The sequence below is a fragment of the Barbatula barbatula genome (assembly GCF_947034865.1).
Source record: "Barbatula barbatula genome assembly, chromosome: 12".
NCBI classification, from domain to species: domain Eukaryota; kingdom Metazoa; phylum Chordata; class Actinopteri; order Cypriniformes; family Nemacheilidae; genus Barbatula; species Barbatula barbatula.
Window position 1 is genome coordinate 3,986,145 of NC_136775.1, and position 21,772 is coordinate 4,007,916.

Consider the following 21,772-nt stretch of genomic DNA (forward strand, 5'->3'; position numbering starts at 1 on the left):
CAAAACGATTATACATTCATTTATGGCAACGGAGTTCGCTTTAGTGTGTTCCAGTACTTTGCTGCACACTAAATTGTATTCCTTTTTCAATAACAAATTTAGCACATACTTTCAGTCCATAGTAAATAAGAAGGAAGTATAAGAAACCTATATGGAACAGGAAGAAGTGTCTTCTATATAGTGAATCGGTTGTACCGGTATATTAACTCAATGTTTGTTATGAAGGTGTCTGTGAATCTGCATGAAAACCCTGTGCTTTGATTCATTGGACGGCAGGCAGCGATGGAACTAAAGCTTTTTAATATCGCAAACACGAAGCTGTTTACACGCAAGCCGCAATCGAATGTGAATTGTTTTCTGCAGGCTTCATTTGACCCCTGATCCCCAGAGATGTTGCCAGGTTTAATGCTATAAGAATCAGGTAAATCAGGGCGAGAGAGAGAGAGAGAATGAGGATGAGTCACTTTACTGCAGAAAAACACAGATTAAGACCAAAGCCAACACAAACACACACGCACACGGTTGATTTGTTTGTTTTTTGCCTTTCATTATGAGCGAAGGATGAATCAGAATGGCTTGCTTCGTAATAACGGATGTTCTGTTCTGTTCTGTAAAACGCGTTTCACACCATCCTGCATATTTTGTTTGCTTTCTCTTTTGTGCACGTCACATGGCTTCTGTCCTATTTACTTTTGTGTTGTTACGTGTGAATTATGCTTGGTGTGAAAACTACATTTCGCGATCGTAGTTGCAGCGGTTGGAAAATGATCTCATAAGTGAGGCTTAGCATTTTACACTTTTTCACCAGCAGGATACAAAAAACGCTATTTTTTTCAAGGCTGGGTAGGTTGAAGTGTCACTTAGTTCCACTTGCTGTGTATTTGTCCTCATATTTCAAGTTCACAACATTTCACTTTCCAAAAGAAGCTTGCAAGTGCTCCATAAAAGCATGCAGAACACGGTCCATGGCACTTCGGAGCCATGAAAGGCTTTTGATGAAATCGCTCTATATCTGTTGAACACTTAGTCGAGAGGAATGAGTCACTATAGTGCAGAGAAAATAAAACAAAATAACCTTCTGAACATGCCCTGTGCCCTCGGTGTGGACCTCTGGCGTGTGCTTTGGGTTATGATTTTTATATTAGTATATAAATTAATTCATTACATAGGGATGCACGATTATTTATCGGCCGATAAATTGCCATTTTTTAAATGTAATCCGCCGATAATAAAATTTAGGCGGATATATTATAACCGATAAATCATTTCCTCTTGTTAAACTTCTTCAGCTGCATTGCGCTCACAGTTAAATACATACTGTGCAGTCCTATCTTTCTGTCTTGATCATTCACATATTTCTGCTATTAGCAAAACAATGTTGATGTACTATAGGTACAGTGTGTAGATAAAGCATTTATCAATGTGTCATTTATAGAAACAAAAGCATATTGTTTGAGTCAGACTGCTGTCTGAATGTTTTGTCTTGAGACCTGTGGCTACTAAGAACATTTTTCTGGGTTGCTCTGGAAAAACATCTATAACTTGTTTATTACATAAAAAATATACCACAAAGGTTTCAAGGTTAAAGGATCTTAACTAGTGTAAAGTAGGCTTGGTGCATGATTTTCAGAGGGAAAAAGTAAAGTCACTATTGGTTACCTTGTAGTCAATGTTTTTAAATTAAGGAAGTTGTCCACTTATTGTCTTTAGGGAATTTTATATTAACATCTAGATACCGTATATCGGCCAATACATCGGTTATCGGCGTCCAAGGTTAAATAATTATCGGTTATCGCCCAAAATGTACATATCCCTAATATTAAATCCGCTTCTTTTTTTATTATAATTATTTTCTTCTGCATGTTCTGTGTTATATTATTCCCGTCACCTCCCACACGTGTCTCAGTTGTGTCGGGTTAAACATAAAACGTATTAAAGCAGCGAGCAACGATCGGAGTGTGAAAGTCACAGTGGAATGCAGTACAGACGGAGAATCCCATGATTCATAGCTGTATCAATGACAGTGCTGCGCATTCCCAGAAGTCTGTGCGACTTGTGAAAAGGTTGTTTTATTCCGTACAATGTGCTTTTTACAATCAGACCTGATGTTTACTTGATCACCTGATTACATGGTAATGAACAATTTGGGGAATATGTGTCATTAACTGCAAAAAATCTCTTTCGTGAAGGTAACACCATGGTACTTTAATGCATATCATGCTACCATATTTACATATTGTATGACTGTCACAGGCACAACTGTCTCAACGTCTCATTATGGCTTGTGTTTAGGATTGCGGTTTAAAGGTCCTGTGCATTAATGACGCGGCCACAATGTAACCTTTGTGTAAAGAGCATCTATAGCCTGCAACCTGCATCACTAATGTACGCCGCATCCGCTCAGTGTAAAGATTCAGTGGCCTCATTCTCTGTCTGAATCTTCTGCTGATAGTTTTGGATTCTGACCCAGAATGTGTGCATGTTCTTTCCGACACCTAGAGGTGATGAACTAAGAGTCTACAAAACAGCATTACTATTGCACATCTTTCAGTGATCGTAAGCACTTATTTTTGCCATTTGTAAATGTTTGCGATTTTATTTCTTATTTTAAAAGAAAATACTATAGGCAGTACACCAAATGCAGGGCACACTGCACAGTATGTACCATTTATTAGATTCAGTATTAAGGTAGACTGATCTGTCTAAACATACTATAAACATAGTGTTTTTACTCTTAATTTAACACAGTTAGCAGACACAATAGCTAGATCACATACAGCTGACTCTTGCCAAACGTCAACAAGTGGATTATAAATGATTCCTCAGATCAGAGAACACTTAAAGGGAGATTCAATTTGAGATTAAAAGTTAAAGCCTGAAGAGTTTTTGATATCATTAAACTCGCTGTACTTACATTAGCCCTTAATCAACCGGTTTATTCTTCATCCTCTGGTTGTCCATTCACACAAACCCTTTTAATATGAAGCAAGTTAAATATATTATGTACTCTAAAGAGCCGTGGAAAAACATCAAGTGACAATTTCAGTTTCTTCATTTATTATTTGTAGGTTAAGATGACCATTTTAGTTTTTAACAATATTTCTTCCAAATGACTACTAAAAATATTGTTTCTAAATGCGTTACTTTGCAGAAAACTGGAGAAACGGGTCGAAATAACAGAAAAGATGCTCTGTGTTTTTTCAGACATTAAATATTGCAAAGAAAACGAGTTGATATTGACTTTTAAGCATTACAGCAGCAACGTATTTGGGAAAAGTTGATATTTCTATCACGGCTTTATCTTTTTTCACATTGCTGTTGGATGACGTTGGCACTCCTGAGGTTTGATTTTGTTGAAATTTTACAGAATCGTCTGTTTAAAAATACAATTTAGATGGTGTTCTCAAGTGTTTCCGCAGCTGTGTATGGGTGTGTATATTTATAGATATCTACAGATTATTATTAATTTAAATGGCCAGTCTGAGGGTTACAGGGGTTGTTGTAGGTTTTTGCTCAGGACACCTTGACATTTCGGCTCTTATCATTCTTTTATCTGGTTGTTTTCTCAGGTTTGTACCTCCAGGAAAACTTTTAAGTCACAGACGAAAGCCCTGCCAACATGTTCAGCACTAAAAGGTCAGAGCAACACAACAGTTCATTTTCATTGTTTCATTTCACTGTTTTAGTCGGGAAATCAAATGTTATGCTTTTATTTCTATTTTGTGCTCTTAAGAATATAAACCTCAGTCACGCTTTTTAAAGCCTTTTTTATTTATTTAAGGGTGATTTTGAGAACCAACTTTTTTATAATATGGGAAATCAAGTACTTTTGATCATTGAGTTCGTTGACTTTTAAATAAAATCCCCATCTGTTTGTTTTTAAAGCTACCGTATGATGCAGAAAACGTCTTGTTCTGAAACGTCTTTCTGTCTGATGTCAGAACCCAAATACATTAACCCACGTACACCCACATTTACATGTCAACAGCACCTATTGGATCATTTCTAGAAGTGCAAATGCCCGAAACGTACTATACCTTGTGCATGAATTATTCACACAATGTCACTGCATATCATTTCCCTTGTCATTTTTGATAAACAGAACATTCAGTACCGTATTTGACTGTTCTGATTCATGGCATAAGCTTGCTTTAGCACAGCTGCAGTAAACGCTGTCGGAAACTCAATTTGACAGATGTAATTGTATACGAATATGCCATGTGTGGGTCATTGCGCAGACACCACAAACAAACCCAATCGGGAACTTGAGGAAGTAATGAAACCAATTGGGACGCATAAAATTGACAGAAGCTGCATTAGTAGCCGGTGACCTCAGGAAATCACATTATTATTCTACACGCATTTCCTTCATGCATGTCATTTGAGATTCACAGGATTTGCATGCTTTGCAACACTCATTTTCAGTGAATCCAATTTTGGTCTCAAAAAGGGACTAGGTAGAAACATGTTGTGGGATGTTTTCATGTTCGTGTTGTTTTACTGTATATACATTACTCGGTAATGATGAAATATTGTTGTCTTAGGAGGTGTTTGATAATGTGTGCAACCGCTTGGTTCAACTTTACCAGTAGATATGAACTTTATATTTTTATTTATGTCTTTATATAAAAAAAATATTTTGTGACTATTTTTGAAATAATGATACAATTTCGATTTTGTTTTTAGTAAATCAACTATTTATCTATTTATATTTCTAGTTATATAATAATAATTTATTTAAAATGTATTTAAACAAATTTACTCTTACTAGAAAATACCTGCAACCTATTTTAATGACCCATTAGTTAAGAACCACTGCTGTAAAACATCATTCGTTGTTTGGGTTTGTGTGTTTTCATCGATGGTTTAATTGCCAATGTTTACACACGCGTATAAAACTGTTACAGGAACAGTGTCAAATGAAATCCCTCATCGCTGGGATTGTTCATTAAACGCATTACAGCTAGAACAGCTCATTAAAAATTCCTTCCTGTCACATCAGTGTTCCCTTGAAAAATGAGCCGCGCTCCTCTTTAAGGATTGCCGTGCAGCTCCTGAGCTCTGGACAGCAGATAAGACGTCCGCTAATAAGACCTATACCCGTGTTTAACGTCCAAAATGAGCTCAGGCTATAAGAACTAAACCAATCCACCCATGCACAGAGCTCATTACTCGGTCATCCTCTCGCCTTCCCCGAAATCATCTTGACCGCCCAGATCTGCATTGCGGCTTCAAATCCGGCAAATATTCGGCCAACCTTGACTTATGAAAAAAACCTTCACCCTCTCGATCAGTTTTGAGACGAATCACGTTACGGCTTAATGTAGTTTCGCATCTTAACCTTGTGTGTTTTTTCTTCCCCTTGAAAATGTCATCTCGCAGGTGATTGAATGCACAACAATGACTTCCTGCGAAAACGGGAAGTAGCCAGTCCTGGTAGTAGCAGACTGAACTGTCACATACAGGGCTGCTGTTGTAATCTGCAGTAATGATATTAAAGCAATATCGAGTTGCCCGGCAGCTGCACAGAACAGCAGATGCAGTCCGGATTAATTTAGAGATCGGATTCAGAGAACAAAGCTAAATATATAGTTCTGATCTTGATCTAGTAAACTAAATCCATCAGATGTCCAGATCTGTCACTGTTGTCAAAACCAGAATGGATGGAAGACAAATGGCTGACATGATGTTGACACATGCAATCAGCACCACGCTGCTCCATCATGTATGGATGTCAACATGCATCGGATGCGGGTCTTCATTACAAGTATGTTGCCCCCATACTCGATAAGAAAAAGCTGCAGAAGATGTTCCTCTTTTGGAGAACATGTACCGTGTATTCAACCCTCAAAGGCAAGGTGATGCCATTGGATCTAAATGGCCTTGAGTTCAGATATTGTGATTGACTTTGGTAAAGCCATTGCCTTGGAAATGCTTGGGAATTCTGAGATATGTGGCGATTTCTTCACAGTTGCTGTTTTACCTCCTGAGGTTTCATCTCCTGCCGGGTGGTTTTGATTGGTGAACTGAAAGGGGAGGGGTCTCCGCACGTGGAATGTTATTATGAACTTATTTTTCAGGCTACTGTACGCATGCAATCATCTTTGGTCTTGCCTGAGGTTTTTATAGTAGTATTAGCAAAGGATGATGACAGTGACATGAATGACCGATCAGTCTTCGATATTCCACAGAGGTGTATAAGAAGTGAACAGCGGCAAATAACTTCACAGAATGTATTTTACATGTCGTATGATTTTTGTAGAAAACAGTCAATTACAAAAATGACTTTAGATGGATTTACACAGGCAGGGTGACGTATATACAGCAGCATACTTTTTTTTTCTTCATTTTTTCCGGATTTACTATTTAACGATAAAATTATCGTTTTCGTTTTTTTCTTAGCACTATTAACAATATTTCTCCCAAGTGTCAAATAAAAATAATGCATTTGGATCTTTTTTTCAGAAAAAATGAAAACTGGAAACGCTCTGTATTCTTTCGGACCTCAAATATTGCAACTACTCTGTACTGCAGAAAACAAGTTCCTATTCACTTTTAAGCAATGCAAGAGTCGTATTTCTACTTAGTATTTGGAAATGTGAAAATCTAGAAACATGTCTTGTCATGCTGTCGGTCTTTCACATTGCTGTTTGATGATTATGTCACTCCTGAGGTTTGATTTTGTTGAAATTCAACAGACACTGGACTGGAATGCCAGCAATACATCAATACATGCATTAAACATACATTTGGAATGGTCTCTTATTTTTTCCTGTTGCTGTATATTAATATATTTTGAAGGGGATTTTAATGAACCCTTTATTTAAAAACCTCTTCGACTTTCTTAATGATCTTACACGGATAAAACTAAAGACAGCATCTCTGATTTCAATGTACGCTAGGTTTGTTTTTCGTTTGATTCATTTCAAAATGTCTAAACCTGACACGTAACTTAAGTCTTTATACTGTGCATTTTAATTTTGTATTTATAAATACATACACATACATATATATATATATATATATATATATATATATATATATATATATATATATATATTTAAGAAAAATATTTAAAGCAACAACATTTAGATTATGTACATATTCATATAATTTCAATTACTGCTCAACATAAATAAATGCATCTAAATATTTCCTAAATATATATTCAAGTGCATGTTTTTTTGTTTATGAATACAAAATTGATATGTAGTGCACGGTCAAATAATATGTAAACACAAATTTATATTCTGGTTAGATTCAATCGTTTGACAGCCCTAAATTGTATTCATCCCACTAAAAGTATTTAACCTCAATTGACTCCAGGTTTCCTCAGTAACCGATGCAGTTTACATGTACTTGCTGTATGACTATATGAAGCTGGCATTGGCTTTAGGCTGCGATTTCAACTTCAAAGGGACGTTAATCATTGCTGGAGGTTATTCCAAAACAGTGAAATTTATGCGTTTTAATATTGACTTACTGACTGTCACTTATTATAATTCCATGCCCTTATTTTTTAAATGTTTGAGTGTCAGTTCAGTTTGTACCCCAATTGTTTGGTCCTTCAAGGAATCCTAAAACCTTTTTGGTAAAAAAATCTGTGTCTCCTAACTAGGGCTGTACAGTTTATCGGAAATTAACCGTAATCGTCAATTTCAGCCTTTATCAATTACAAAATCAAAATAATCGAGCTAAACAATTATTGTCCCGCATTCCATTTTGCAAGGATCCTCTCTTTTCTTGTAGTATAAATCCACAGCGCACCCTTTCTTTACAGTGGTCCGGCAGTGCTATTTCTTTACATTTATTTTTCAGTTAAATTCAGAGTTTAAAAGCCATGTTTTTTTATTTTCTATGTTGTTTTAAAGGTTAATGAGTAATCCTGTTAAATAATCGGGATCTCAATATTGGCCAAGTGTCTGAATCAGAAGTTGCAGTGTTACTATCACTGTTGACTTCAGGGATTGGCTTACTTTTCATTTTCTTCCTTATAATACATTTCGTTGCACTGTACTTGTATGTGTGTAATGACAATAAATTGAATCCAATTATAGTGTCTGCAAATAGAAATGGAATCAGAGAACATATTTAGAAAAACATATGAGATGTTTACGTTATACCTTCCCTGTCTCACTTAAAGAATACAATGCCATTGTGCATGTACAAAAATGGGTATCACCTTGATACTTGTCCCTTTCATGATTTGAGGTTAAAACGCTCGTGTAAACAACTAAGTTACTTTTTATCTTCCTTCCGATTTAAATGGCTTCTGTTTTTTGTAACTGGTCATATATCCTGTTTTTTTAGTATAATTTTTTACAGTATACAGTTCTTCCTCAGTGTTTTCATTGATGATCTGTGAGAGCGGTGTTGTGTGGTCAACTCTGGTGTTGGATTTAAGCATCTAATGTGTCAGTATGATAACAGCATGCCACGCTCATGCACATGCATCTCATCTTAACACTCTATATGAGGCTATTTACTGTTTTTCTACAGTTGCTTTCAAGGTTGTTTAGAGGTTAATGGAAGGCTTAAACCTGAATTAACAAATTCTGTCTGAATTTACTGTACTTAATGCCATTTAGTTCCAAACCATATAAAACTGAAAACGAATTCGAACAACACGCATAGCATAGCTGTAGGATTTGAGAGCTGTGTGACTTCAATTCAGATTTTAGTTAAATTATTATTATATTATTATTATTTCGGGGTGAACTGTTTCTTTAAAGCTTTCTTTAAAATGTTTTATGTAGGTTCAAGTCAAACTGACGTTACCCACCAAACTTGACCGGACGGCTCATATTATAAATCATTATTATTTAAAGTTTACTGTTGTGAATCAGGGTAAGGAGAGAGTTTTAAGATTGTTTTATGTAGTTGTTCAATAAATGATTTGTGTAATAACTTTAGGGCATACATGTAGGATTTCTTTACATTCACAGACACAACCACCCTTTTAAATATTCTTTGTCCTATGTTTCTGCCACAGTATTCTATGCCGAATAGTTTCGACTTGAGTGTGTTTTTGCCACGTCAGGCTGTTTTAAATAGGACTCCTCAGAGCTTACATCAGCCTTACATTACCTCCTCCATGAAAACTTAAGCGTTTAAGACTTGAAATGACTTCTGCTATATCAACCCAACACAGGCCTGAACGCTCTCTGCATATCTTCCTCACACAACATTTGCTGACCGGGAACAAAATAAGATGATGGAATGTTTTCTTACCGCCGCCCCGTCTGAGCGATTCTCCGCACCGCATTTATTTGAATAAATGACAGAGCTTTGTGTTTTTATGGAGTTCTCTGATGCAGCTGTTGGTCTGAGGAACAAAACTGATCTGTGTGACACAGATCCATAAAAGTGAAGGAAGGAGATTTGATTATTTAATCAAATAAAACAAACAATAAGACGGAAGTAAAGGACCGGCAGCTACTTCACAGTCGACTGTCCTCTCTCGTCAACAGTCCTGCCGCTCGTCTCTTATGCTCCCGATCTCCTCCGTGAGACATCCCTCACGGCTCTCGTCCCGCCTTCCTCCCCACAATCTGATTTAATCAGATCAGTTTTCAAATAAAGAAAAAACAACACTGAGTACGCTAGCCTACCATAGGTTCAAAACCTTGCTATGTGAAACACAAAAGAAGATATTTAGATGTCATTTTTTTGTCCATATAATGGAAGTCATTGTTGTTTGGTTACCAGCGTTCTTCAATCTTCTTTTGTGTTGTGCAGATGAAAGGTTTGGATTGACATGAAGTCATTCGGATACGTCAATAAATGTATCTCATCTCTAGTTTTCATCCCACTCCACTTTTAACTCCAGCTGTGGTGAGAAGCAAAATCCACATTATCTCGCAAGGTCTAAAGAAATGTGATTCCTCGTGACACGGCCCCTTTAAAAAAAATCTGATCATGTCACATATTGTCATTTTTCATACTTTTGGAATATCCTAGTGTCACACTGAGATGTCCCACGTGTCTGCAACACATGTCAGTGTCACATCAGGATCAAACTGTCCTCATGAGCTCGCCATGTCCTTCCGCTGCTCTGACCTGGATCTTAATGATTCCTGACAGATCTGCCCGCTTCTCCTAGAAAACTTGTATATTAGCGTTTTCTCTCCGGACACTCTCCTTTTGGCTCTGCACATCTCTCTCTCACACATGCTGAGCTCTGCATCCGTAAACATTGCTTTTATATTCAGTACGCAGATAATTCAACCTCATGGACCCACGAGACCGTTTAAGGCATATGATGGCGCATTAAAGGAGTTTTCCTATATAAATATAACCAAATTGTGGAAAGATAACTAGATGAAGATTTAAATAGCATGTACATGAATTGAATCCATCTATTGTTTGGTGAATAGGTGCCGGTTAACAACATTTTTCATAATATCTTCTTTCATGTTCTGCGTAAGAAAGTCATACAGGTTTAAAATGACAAGAGGGTGAATAAATAATGACAGATTTTTCTGTTTTGGGTGAACTATCACTTTTTAAACAAAGCTCATATCTCCTGAAATATGAAAGGACAACTTTGAGCAATACAGTTTTCCTCCCAACACGCAGACATGCAGTACAGTAGTCTGAAATGAAGCATTTTGTATCTGCGCTCAAGCATTGACAGTCGCTATGAGAAGATTATGTCTTCTGTAATCAGAAATATTCAATTATAGATAGCAGTTATCACCTGCGCTAAACGCTCGCGCTAGCCTTTCAATGCTCTCTAATGAGTTTTTTTATCCTTGGAAGTCACTGATAATATTGATTGAAAGCACTGGAAGTTTAATAGCAGGCCAGAAACACATGCTGCACTAAACCAAGGTCAAAATAAACCAAGGTGAAAAATGGGCAAGAAATGACTCGTAGATTAAAGGAGGAGGAATGAAACGCCGGGAGATGAGGTGAAATGGAATGGCTTCGTCTCTGCTCTGCAGTACATCTTTAGGAACTCGGCTGGCTGTTAATTGTCTGTTATGTAATACATTGAGCCGTGCATTTGCTGGCATTTAGATGTGTGAGTTAGTGGTGGAGTGCTGAATGCATGCAACAAAATGCATGCAGTCAAATAATTGACAAATATCACTAAAATAGTTGTCCTGAGAATATACACCAGACTCTGCAAGAGCCCTATAGACTCTGTAAACAGCAACAGGGAACCTGGTGAACTATTCCTTTAACTGGTGGCTCACACTGAAAAACTGAATTTCCGGGAAAAAAACTGAAAACCTGCGTACTTGAAAACAGAAATATACCGTAAAATATGTTTTTTCTGTAAAATTATAGGATATACTGTTAATTAAATAATTTTCCCAATTTTTCTTGTAAATGTGTTGTCTTGTTCTGTAATTTCATAGTTTTTGACTTTAGTATTTAAAAAAACTGTAAAAAATATTCTGGCACCAGAAATAAACTGTAAAATAGCGTGTAAAATTACATTTCCCCTAGTTTTCTTAAATATTTGCGGTCTTATTCTGTTATTAAAAATTTTTTGTAGACAATCTGTAAAAAAATTACAGAAATCTTCTGTAAAACTACAGTTTCTTTACAGTGCATATTTTAATAGGGCTGACACATGGTTTGTGCTGAGCACATGTTAATTCTTGGCAGCTATGAACATGACACACTCCATCTCCATTATCATTTCTATTTAACCTCTCTTGGGTTATTAGTTTTGTAAAATATTACCATAATATTAAAAATCTCACATTTACATACAAATACATTTGTATTTTATAAGATAAACATCCGACTAAAAATGTCCCGTGTTCCAAGCACTCCATGAACGGACATTATATAAGTAAAGAGTGATGCAGAAAGCCATTAGAGCTGATAAGCCGAGAAATTTGCATTTGCACAGATTAATATGATTACATCGATTTCTCCGCCGTCTTCACCGCCGAAGGTAGACATCCGCCGATCCGCCGAAGCTTGATAAAGGTTGTTCCCGTTTCAACTTCAGCTCAGTAAGGCGTGAAGACCTCCAGGCGGCCCGTGGAATCGCTGAACCCGGAACGGCAGACGTGGCAGAGCTGTTCTGACTTCCTGGTGGTTCACTGGAGGTCTCAACGGCTGCTGTGACGAATGTAAAGTGACATGAGACAACCACAGGCGCTGCAGGGGCAAGGCTGATGTGACAGAGCTCATTACAGGCCCTCAGATAGACTTACCCGCTAGCTGCTGTGGGTATTTTTAGCCTGTAAGACAAAGCAAACCACTGCCTTCATAAGCAGATACTGTGGTAGGGCACGATTACGCAACAACTGTATTCAGGCGTTTTTAAAGTTGTAGTGTGTCATTTTTGTGTCGCTAGTGACTCCAAATGGAATTTCTTTTCGCAGTACATTCGATTATATGTTCTTTAGGAAAATTGACCATGGTTTTATTATAGTAAAAGTGTTGTAACCATGGTTCTTTGCCAGGTTGATTTCCATTTTTATTCCCTCAGTTTTACTACAAATACCATAGTTAAACGAAGTTAAACTATTATTGTATTGCAAATAGACCAAAAAAATCTATATATAGTTGCTTATTTGGCTAAAATGTTAGTATGGTTTCACCATATCTTAAGGGATAAAAATATGAGTAAATAAATATCATTGAGTACAGTGGTACTGTACAGTATACTGTATATTAAAGGACAATGTTCTCACTCATTATATAATTTTTAGTCTGAAATGAACACAGTTCATATGTGAAAATATTTAAAAGCCCAAAATGGTTCTAAAGAAATTAACTATTGACTTTTGGTCAGCGAAGTTATAGCAAGAATAATCATGGACTACAAAACAAGTCTTAATAAGGGTCACATTTTTTTAAAATGGATATTTACACATAGTCTGAAAGCTGAATAAAGAAGCTTTGATGTATGGTTTATTAGGATATGATGATATTAGACCGAAATTCAACTATTTGAAAATCTGGAATCTGAGGGTGCAAAAAATCTAAATATTGAGAGAATCGTCTTTAAGGTTCTCCAAACTAAGTCCTTAGCATTGCATATTACTCACAAACCAACGTTTTTTTTATATATTTAAGGTAGGAAATTTACAAAACATCTTCATTGAACAAGATCTTTACTTAATATCCTGATGATTTTTGCCATAAAAGATAAATCTATAATTTTAACCCATACCATGTATTTTTAAATGTTCGCGTGCTACTTAAGACTGGCTTTGTGGTCCAGGGTCACATATCATATTATATATTATTTATTTTTACCAAAATGTGTCGTGATGAGGTATAATAATGCAGAAATATTTGAGGCAGACCTTACTTTCTTCGACTGTAGAGATCTCATGTGACCCCGAATGTTCCGCTGCCTGAATCCAGCAGTCCTGGTCTCATCAATTTAGAGATGCTCAAAACTATTTGCTAAATCAAAGCAACTGGAAATAATTTGTTCTCATGCACTACTTTGAACACCAATATGAGTAAAAACATTCAAGCTCAAGTTATCCGCTTTGTGTGCAACGGTTAAGTGTTGATGTGATGGATATGAAGTCCATACATACTGTGTATATATAGTGAACGACCACTGACCACTTTATATATATTTACACATATAAAAAAAGTGTCAACCATCTATAGGAGTTTGATGCATTAGCGCATTATTATATTCACTTTCCCATTCTGAGATTCACTGTCTGATTAAATGTATATCTTATGCATCCATACATACAGCCACACCTCCCCATTGTGATCAGATTTTAAGCCCATCGGTAACGTTCTGCCATCTGACAGCGTATACACCCACTACAAGTAACAGTGCAGATATTTGACAACCTCCGGTGATAAAATGTGTGATGCATAAACCCCACACAAGAACCAGTGCAAGCTTATTAACATGTTTCTAAAAAATCAAATAGCCAAAGGAAATATGCTCATCCTTGTCAGAGGACACACGTATATAATGTTTAAAACCAATCGCTATCCCACTGCTAAGTTACATAACAGCTATTTTTACGTTGAGAAGCCTGAGGGCAGCAGACTTACTGTAGTTATCAGGAAAGGTCAATCACTGCTGCAGAACACAGAACTTCACCACCACAGATAGAAGTGGCTGAGAAAATTTCAAAGGAAAGTGGTGTCAACCCGCCAGCCTTTTTATCACTGAAGGTCATCAAATCACTGGCAAAAGTTCTTCACCGAGCGCCGCACAATATATATTGCGCACCGCATACATAAGACTTTTAAAGGGATAGTTCATCCAAAAAAAACAATTCTTTTATCATTTATTCATGTCATTACAAATCTATGGCTTTCTTCGGCAGACCACAGAAGATATTTTGGAGAATGTTGCTAAACAAAAAAAAACTGGACCCCATTGACTTCCATTGTAGGGACACAACACCACTGAGACATTTCTCAACATATCTTCTTTTGTGTTCCACAAAAGAAAGAGTCAAATAAAGGTTTTGAACGACATGAGGGTAAATAAATAATGACAGAATTTTTAGATTAACTATCCCTTGGAAATGCACGTGGACTTGCAGGAAGTTTTTCAGTCTTAAATGAGCGAAGACAAGAGATCACCAAAAACAACACATTTCTTCCCAACAACTAAACCTGACATCAACTGTGTGAATGAATGTTATTTCTTAAACTCAAGTTGTACTAAAAACGCAGTTGTTCAGATTGCACTTTTTCCTGTTAATAGTAATAAAACATTTGTAAAACGCTGCTGTTAAACGATGAGTTTGGACATACAATGTTTCAGAAGGACAGCGACGTAAAATAGACTACAAAATAATTTTTTTAATGAAGGATTTTTTTTTAAACCGTTTCACATATTTTTGACCCTTTGCACTGCATTGCATTGAGTTGTAGCATTAACGGAAATGTGCGTAAAATAACAAATAATGTACAAGGCTGGCAGGAAATGATCAGTACATTTTACGCTATTTTTTTTACAGTTTACTGCACCAATATCATAATAATATCATATAATATCTCATTTTGTGCATGGCTGAAATATGAATCTCTGCAGTATGCTTAAGCGAATAGTATTTTAAAAACAATTATATTAATTGTATGCGATTTACCAAAACTCAAAGAAATGCAAATAATGTTTCTAAACGCTATAAGTACTACAGATTTGTAATTTTTTTTTTATTATGTCAAGAAAATGAATTAGTTTTTTAGATAAATCACAGTTGCACCACATAACACTGTTTTTTAAGTTTATGGCTGATTCATATATGAAAATCGCTAAAGAACATGAAACAGTAGGAGTGCCAGTATGTTAAATCAGTAAGTGACAAAACAGAAAAAATGTGTTTAAACTACATTATGTATGCTTCACTCTTTAAAGGGATAGTTCATCCAAAAATTCTGGGACATCATCCACTACCATAGTAGGAAAATAATATCGTACATTTTTGTTCTGTTGAACTCATGATGAGATATTTTGAAGAATTTAGGAACACAAAGGTCACCTTTGACTACCATTTAATTCTTCATACCATGGTAGTCAATGTCACGAAACTGAAAATGACTAACATTCTTCCAAGTATCTTTCTTTGTGTTCATCGGAACAAAGTTATTTAAACAGTTATGAAATTACATTAGCGTGAGATTTTTGGATGACCTATCCCTTTAACCTCTATAATATAGTCTTATCGAGTCATGTTCTCTACCAGGCTTGTAGATAACGATAATCACAAAAGACATCTCCCAAATGTTCTCTCAAAATCAAGTGTCCCTTCTATCTGTTCCCCAAAGTGCCTTTCCAGAACGCTTGTGCCGTCGCTCTCTTCATACTAATAATTAGCCGTTGACAGTTCAGTGATTCCTGCTAATGAAGATACGCGGCTATGTCTCCGCTTTGACACAGTCAGGATTGCTGTGAAGGTGTCACGTGACCAGCCTGAAAAACAGAAAAGAGAGAGTTCTGCAAGGGACTGTTGTGTAATCCAGACTCGAGTATCATGGGAATCAGAACAGGTACACAGTGTTGAAGCCAGCGATCTAAAACTGAGATTATACGTGAAGAATGTATATAGAGAGAGCGAGATTTGCTCTTTTAATGCTAGCACATTTTCCCCCCAAGGCTGAAATCTTCCCTAGCCTCCATCTGGGTGACTTGCAGTGGCCGAGATGATTTTCGATGTGTGAGAAATAATTTAGCACCTACAGCGCACACGTTTATCTCCAACCTCATATGCAACATTCTGCATGATGTGAAAAAAATGTTGATGTATTTTTTCCTTGTTGCTTTTCCCTTGTTTGCTATTTTGCTAATAATGCATATAGCGGGTCTGGCTCGATATAATCATCATGTTAGAGTTTTCGTCTCTGAAAGGGAATTCTGCATATGGAAGTTCCCGTATATTAGACCAGGATGAAATTGTTCTTAGTTAACGGTCCAGTGTACGAATTTTAGCGACATCTAGCGGTGAGTTTGCAAATTGCAACCAATGGCTGACTCCACCTCTTCGTTTTCAAGAACTACGGAGGCTGACACAGAACATAGATGTCGTCACGTTTTTGCTTCTTTGCCAGAGGAGATAATGTATTTATAAAGCGCGCTCTGTAGGGCAGTTTGTCCGGTAAGTTTTACTGTAGAAACAACATGGTGAATTCCATTTAAGGAGACCCGAGGTATATGTATATAGAAATGGCTCATTCTTACGTTGGCCGCTAGGTGTCACTACGCTGCAACTGAAGAAAACACATGCAAACACAAGCAAAATTCAGAAAGCATCTTCATTAGTTTGGGGACACATTCCATGCAAATACTCGCAACACAAACAAACACAGAAACGCGCTGCAAGCTGCACAGACAACAACGGAAGTGTTTCCGGGGGACCCCAAAAACTGATGCACCTGACTGATGCGCGCTTCATATTCGTCAAGACATATGTAAGTATATTACATTGCATTTTGTCAATAGATCATCCTAAAAATTACACACATCACCTACCATTTAAACAATATGAGTAGTTGACCTTTTTACATAAATTATTCTTGATTTGTAAGTATAAAATATTAAGAAGAACCAGAATAATAATTTGTTGTTTATTCAATTAATTCCCAACTCAACAACCTGAGCAGATCACTTTCAGTTTTAAAGCATATACTTTTCCATGTTGTTGTCGTGCATAGCCTGTTTTTCACCTCCCTGCTGGTCGACCGGTTTCAGGCCGTCTTCACAGACCCGGTAAGCTTTAGCTGCAGTCAATATTCCAGCATGACACAGGACAGAGAGTGATGCTTGACCGCCACACTGAGATATTAGTCTTACGGTGAGGGCAAGAACAGACCAAATTTCTATTTATCGCCTGTGAAAAAGCCATCAACTCGTGCTCGGCCAGGGTGCGCAGAACAGGTTTTATCACGTGAAACGGCCATTTGTTTGAGTTTAACATCTGTGTCCCATTTTAACTATGATTTTAGTTGTAAAGCTCCAAAGAACACTTTATATTTCAAGTCTTTTGTATTTATAGTGATGTATGGAAACAGTCAGTGAATGAATCACTGATTCGGGTCAATGTGATAAATCCAAATCCCCACAAGCTTTTTAAGTGATAGTTCATCCAAAAATTAAAATCTGTCATTTACTCGCACCCTTGTCATTTCACAACGTTATGACTTTCTTCTGTAGAACACAAAAGAAGATATTTTGAAGAAAGTTGGCAACCGAACATCACTGGACCCCATTCACTTCTGTTGTATGGACTCAAAACCAATGCAAGTGTATGGGGTCCAGTTAAGTCATACAGGTTTGAGATTACAAGAGGGAGAGTGAATGATGACAGAATTCCTTTTTTTGGGAGAACTATCACTTTAAGGTATTGGGCAGTTTCTTATGAGCTTGATTCCAATCTTTGGAGTAAACTTTTGATTCTTATAGTCTTGGAATCCAAGAAGCGATACATTTTGGGATGGACTCCCAGCTCTCCAGTGTGAATTGTGTTGTCAGTGTATTTATTAGTGCTGTCGTCTGGTACAGTTTATTTTTGGCTCCGGTTAACAGACTGCATCCTGCCATAAATATAAGGTAGCTTCATTTGTATTCTGCACCACGGTTGGTAAGCCATCTCAGAGCAGGTCTATTTTTCAACCCCGGCCCAGAAATATCATCCTGCACCACCTCCCAATGCAAACAGGACGGAATACAGATGTGACCGAGTGGCCCATTTATTATTAAAATATATCTGTAGAAGTGCATGCTTCATTTAGACAAATAGCTGCACAAAAATGGATGGTGTGTTTGGTTGTATTATTGGGATGCCTTATAAAAGAGTATCTACCTCTGCAAGACATTTTTAATGTACTCTAATTTTCTCTTGTTGCTGTCCCATGGTACAGTAATGGTATGGAATACTATAAAGGTACCTTGAAATATGTTTATGTCTTTCATGGTACGAAAGGGATACTCTATTTTATCTTCCATGGTGCTCAAAGGTGCTAAAGATGTACTACTGCTATGTTTGAAAGTGATGCATTTAGTGATGCAATTTTTGGGGTCTGCGTGATAGATATCACAGAAGGTGTCCGGAGAAATTATACTGTATGTGCTTTTGTGGCAGCCCTAGGAAATAATTTTTTTTTGATTGAATTTTTTCAATCAAATGTTAAATAGAACTCAAGTTATTTATGTATTATTTAAAGGTACAGTTTGTAACAATTTTGCAGTAAAATATCTCAAAACCACTAGGCCAATGAAGTTGAAGACAACAGATCCCATCATTCCACGCTCCTTCACAGCGCCATCAAGCTACGGCACCGTTGTTGTTTTGATCGTGTGCCCTCTAGCTGCGTTTTTTACAAACTGTAGCTTTAATTCAATAACTCAACGAGTAACTGGGTTCCCGAAAGAATCCCGTTGTCAATATTGGCCAAATTAATACTGATTATAATTTTTGTCATGATAAAGCTGCCTCGTCCCATAATGCATTGCAAATGAAACGTTGTTTATAAATGTACTTCATTCAGTACCAGAAAAGTATAGAGATATGTTTTCAATATTTGTGTGTGTTACCGTATGTCGTTTTGCGATATTAAGTCTTGCGTTGTTGTTGTTCTGGAAAGCAGTTGTTGAGTTGGAACGCTGTTTTTTTGACATACACTGGTTTGATTTAATTTCAAATGCAAGACGGCTGCTTATGTTCGTTCAGTAGGTTTTTGGAACGCAGAAGGAAATGAGGTGATGGACCATACAGACCTGGGGCAGTTTTTAATCGTCTACCTGTTGTCTGGATCCAAGGTTTCAAGGTTTGGCAAGCATGGCCCAGTATTCCCCTGCCGGTAGATTCTGTAACTGCACCATCTGGCAGCAAAAACATCTTTCTTCACTGCATCCCTTTGAAAAGTGCTCATGTATTCTGATGAATTTTGGCAAGCAACATGTCTAATAGATGTTTTACCAGCTGAGCCATTGAGGTGAGAAGAAATGTTAATGAATACTTTCTTCATGGTGGCTCGATTAGATATGTTTCACTCGTTCATTCAGACTCCCAGTTTTCTTGGCACGTTCTTTATTTTCTCTGTCCGTGATGTCTTGCACAACTTAAATCTTGTTGTGGAGCTCAAGATCCCTCTGGATCCTGCATCCTGAGTCGCTAGGATATATCCGCTAATGACATTACCCCAGTGGCCGACTCTCTGGTCACATGATCTTAGATTTCTCTTAGCTTAACCACAGCATCTTGTTAGTCCATACAGTAGATGAGCTCCGAATGCACCCCATCAATGGAGCCCTCATGGCGGAAGACATGGTACGTACGCAAACTTTCCGCGCAGTGATTTTCTTAGCCTTGGAGATGAAATGTTGTGAAAATTGCACTTGAACTACTAAGAAGTGAAATTGTGTCTGACTTAAGTTCGGGTGCCCAGAATATAAAATGACATTGAAAATGTGAATTTTGAGTTCTATTAATTTTGGGATTCTGTGTGTGGTTTTTGGATTGTAGCTTTTATCTTTCACCTTCTCTTCCTCAAGACACAGTAGTTAAATAACAGCTCTTAGACTAAAAGGCAGATTTCCTTGAAGCTGGAAAGACGTGGTGGGACACAGACAGAATTAAATTGATTTAAAGGATTGAGCGGTGTCTGCTTGTGCTTCAAAACAAACTCTTTCTGCCAGTGTTTGCATTCAAATAATAGCACCATTCATTTGCCATCAATGTCCAGGTTTAATACGGATTGAACAATAAAATCAGTATATTGAAATATATATGCAAATATATATTTCTTTTTTGTGTCTTGTCGATGCTCAGGAACATTTCATTCACACATTTACACAGGTTCTCTAGAGTCGTGCATCATTTATTCCATAGCAACATCCTGGCAACCACCTATAATACCCCATGATGTTAACACGCTAGCAAGTGGCAAGAAAGAGCAGTGTTGTTTTGTTACAACGGCTGGGTCTGTCCGTCCGTCCGTCTGTCAGTGTGTTTGTTTGAAGTAAACACTCCAGGACAAACTTTAAGCTGTGTGGTGGCCTCGATAATCCCCCTTGATCAGAAAAAGTGGATTTGGCTGAGTGTGTCCCAGTTTACCAGGCTGATGAAAGCCTAACCCCCCATCTCCACCCCTCCCTTCCTCCGCCGGCATTTATCATTCAGTTCATCCATCCGTCTATCCGTTTATCTCTGCGTCTTTTCCTTTCAGTGCGTCTAAAGCTCATCAGAACCATTTAGCCTCTGGCCGGGGATACATTTACAATATTGTATTTGGTTTCAGACACACGGTTAGATCATGCAATAGCGTGCACTGTGCTTTTGGTCAGCTTTTTAATATTTAGACCTTTTCATCAGACATCATTTGTTTTATATTTATTTATATCAAAATTAATTTATATTCATATTTTATTGTTTATGAATTGTAATAAATTAAATTAAAACTACTCGATGGCTATTGATTCTTTGAAGAGGTCTACAAGGAGTTGAGGTCGTGGCCACATAACGTTTGTTTTTGTTGTTGCAATACAGTTCTGTTGCATGCAGGTTTATTATGAAAGTATGCTTATTAAAGTTCATATTTGTTTTGCTTTGCTGACTTCACGTACTGCATATATCACTGCATATAACATCTGTCTCCCCTGTTTGGACAAGCACTTTCCACCAATTATTACATCACACGTTTTTGCTTGCGTGTTGTAAATTTGTTATTCGCTGTGTAAGTGTAAGGACTGTATATGCAGTACAGAACGGTATATTAAGGTAATAATGTTTGCAGTCGTTTGTCTGCACTTGACACTTGTGTTTCAAACATTATACGGTGCAGCAGAAGTGTGCTGCATTGCAGCATGCATGAACCAAAAACCAACTAAAGCTTGGTCCTATTAAATGTAAAAGCTTTGGGGCTGAAATCTGTCATTTTTAAACGTTTAACATTCAGTATTTCCTTTGTGGAGACCCGGACCCTGGATCTCATATTCAGCCTGTATTAAAATTTTTAGAGATACAAGTAAGACAAACAAACCATGTGATGTGTTACGATGCCGGTGAATACGTTCTGTATGTTTTTAACACAGGGGTAGCAGATGTTTATTTTTCATTGGCAGATTAAAGGCTGATCAGCTGGTTTGCCTAATTTGCATGATGATATTTAATAGAAGCCGTAACTTTACAACACTTTAAAAAAATGCAGAACAGAACCGAGGGGTCAGGGGTTATTTTCAACGTACCGTTTATAACCTAGAAGACATGCTTTTTTTGTAAATGCGGTCGATTCGATATCGATTCTCAAAAGCTGCGAATCTATTTTTTTTCTTTCATATTTCGGCAAGCACTGAACATTCATTAACGTGCGG

At 37.1% G+C, this 21,772-nt stretch overlaps 1 protein-coding gene across 3 annotated transcripts in view; it reads left to right on the forward strand.

Moving 5' to 3' along the window:
- Positions 1-21,772, forward strand: part of oxr1a (oxidation resistance 1a) — a 109,416-nt gene that overhangs the window by 8,037 nt on the left and 79,607 nt on the right. For 2 of the 3 annotated variants that reach the window (XM_079469644.1, XM_079469643.1), the window contains exon 3: positions 3,570-3,636. In XM_079469644.1, coding sequence (XP_079325770.1) covers positions 3,620-3,636 — 17 coding nt within the window. In that variant the 5' untranslated portion in view covers positions 3,570-3,619. Of the gene's footprint in view, positions 1-3,569; positions 3,637-19,666; positions 19,731-21,772 lie in introns of those variants that run through there. The other variant, XM_079469642.1, reaches the window with a different exon arrangement.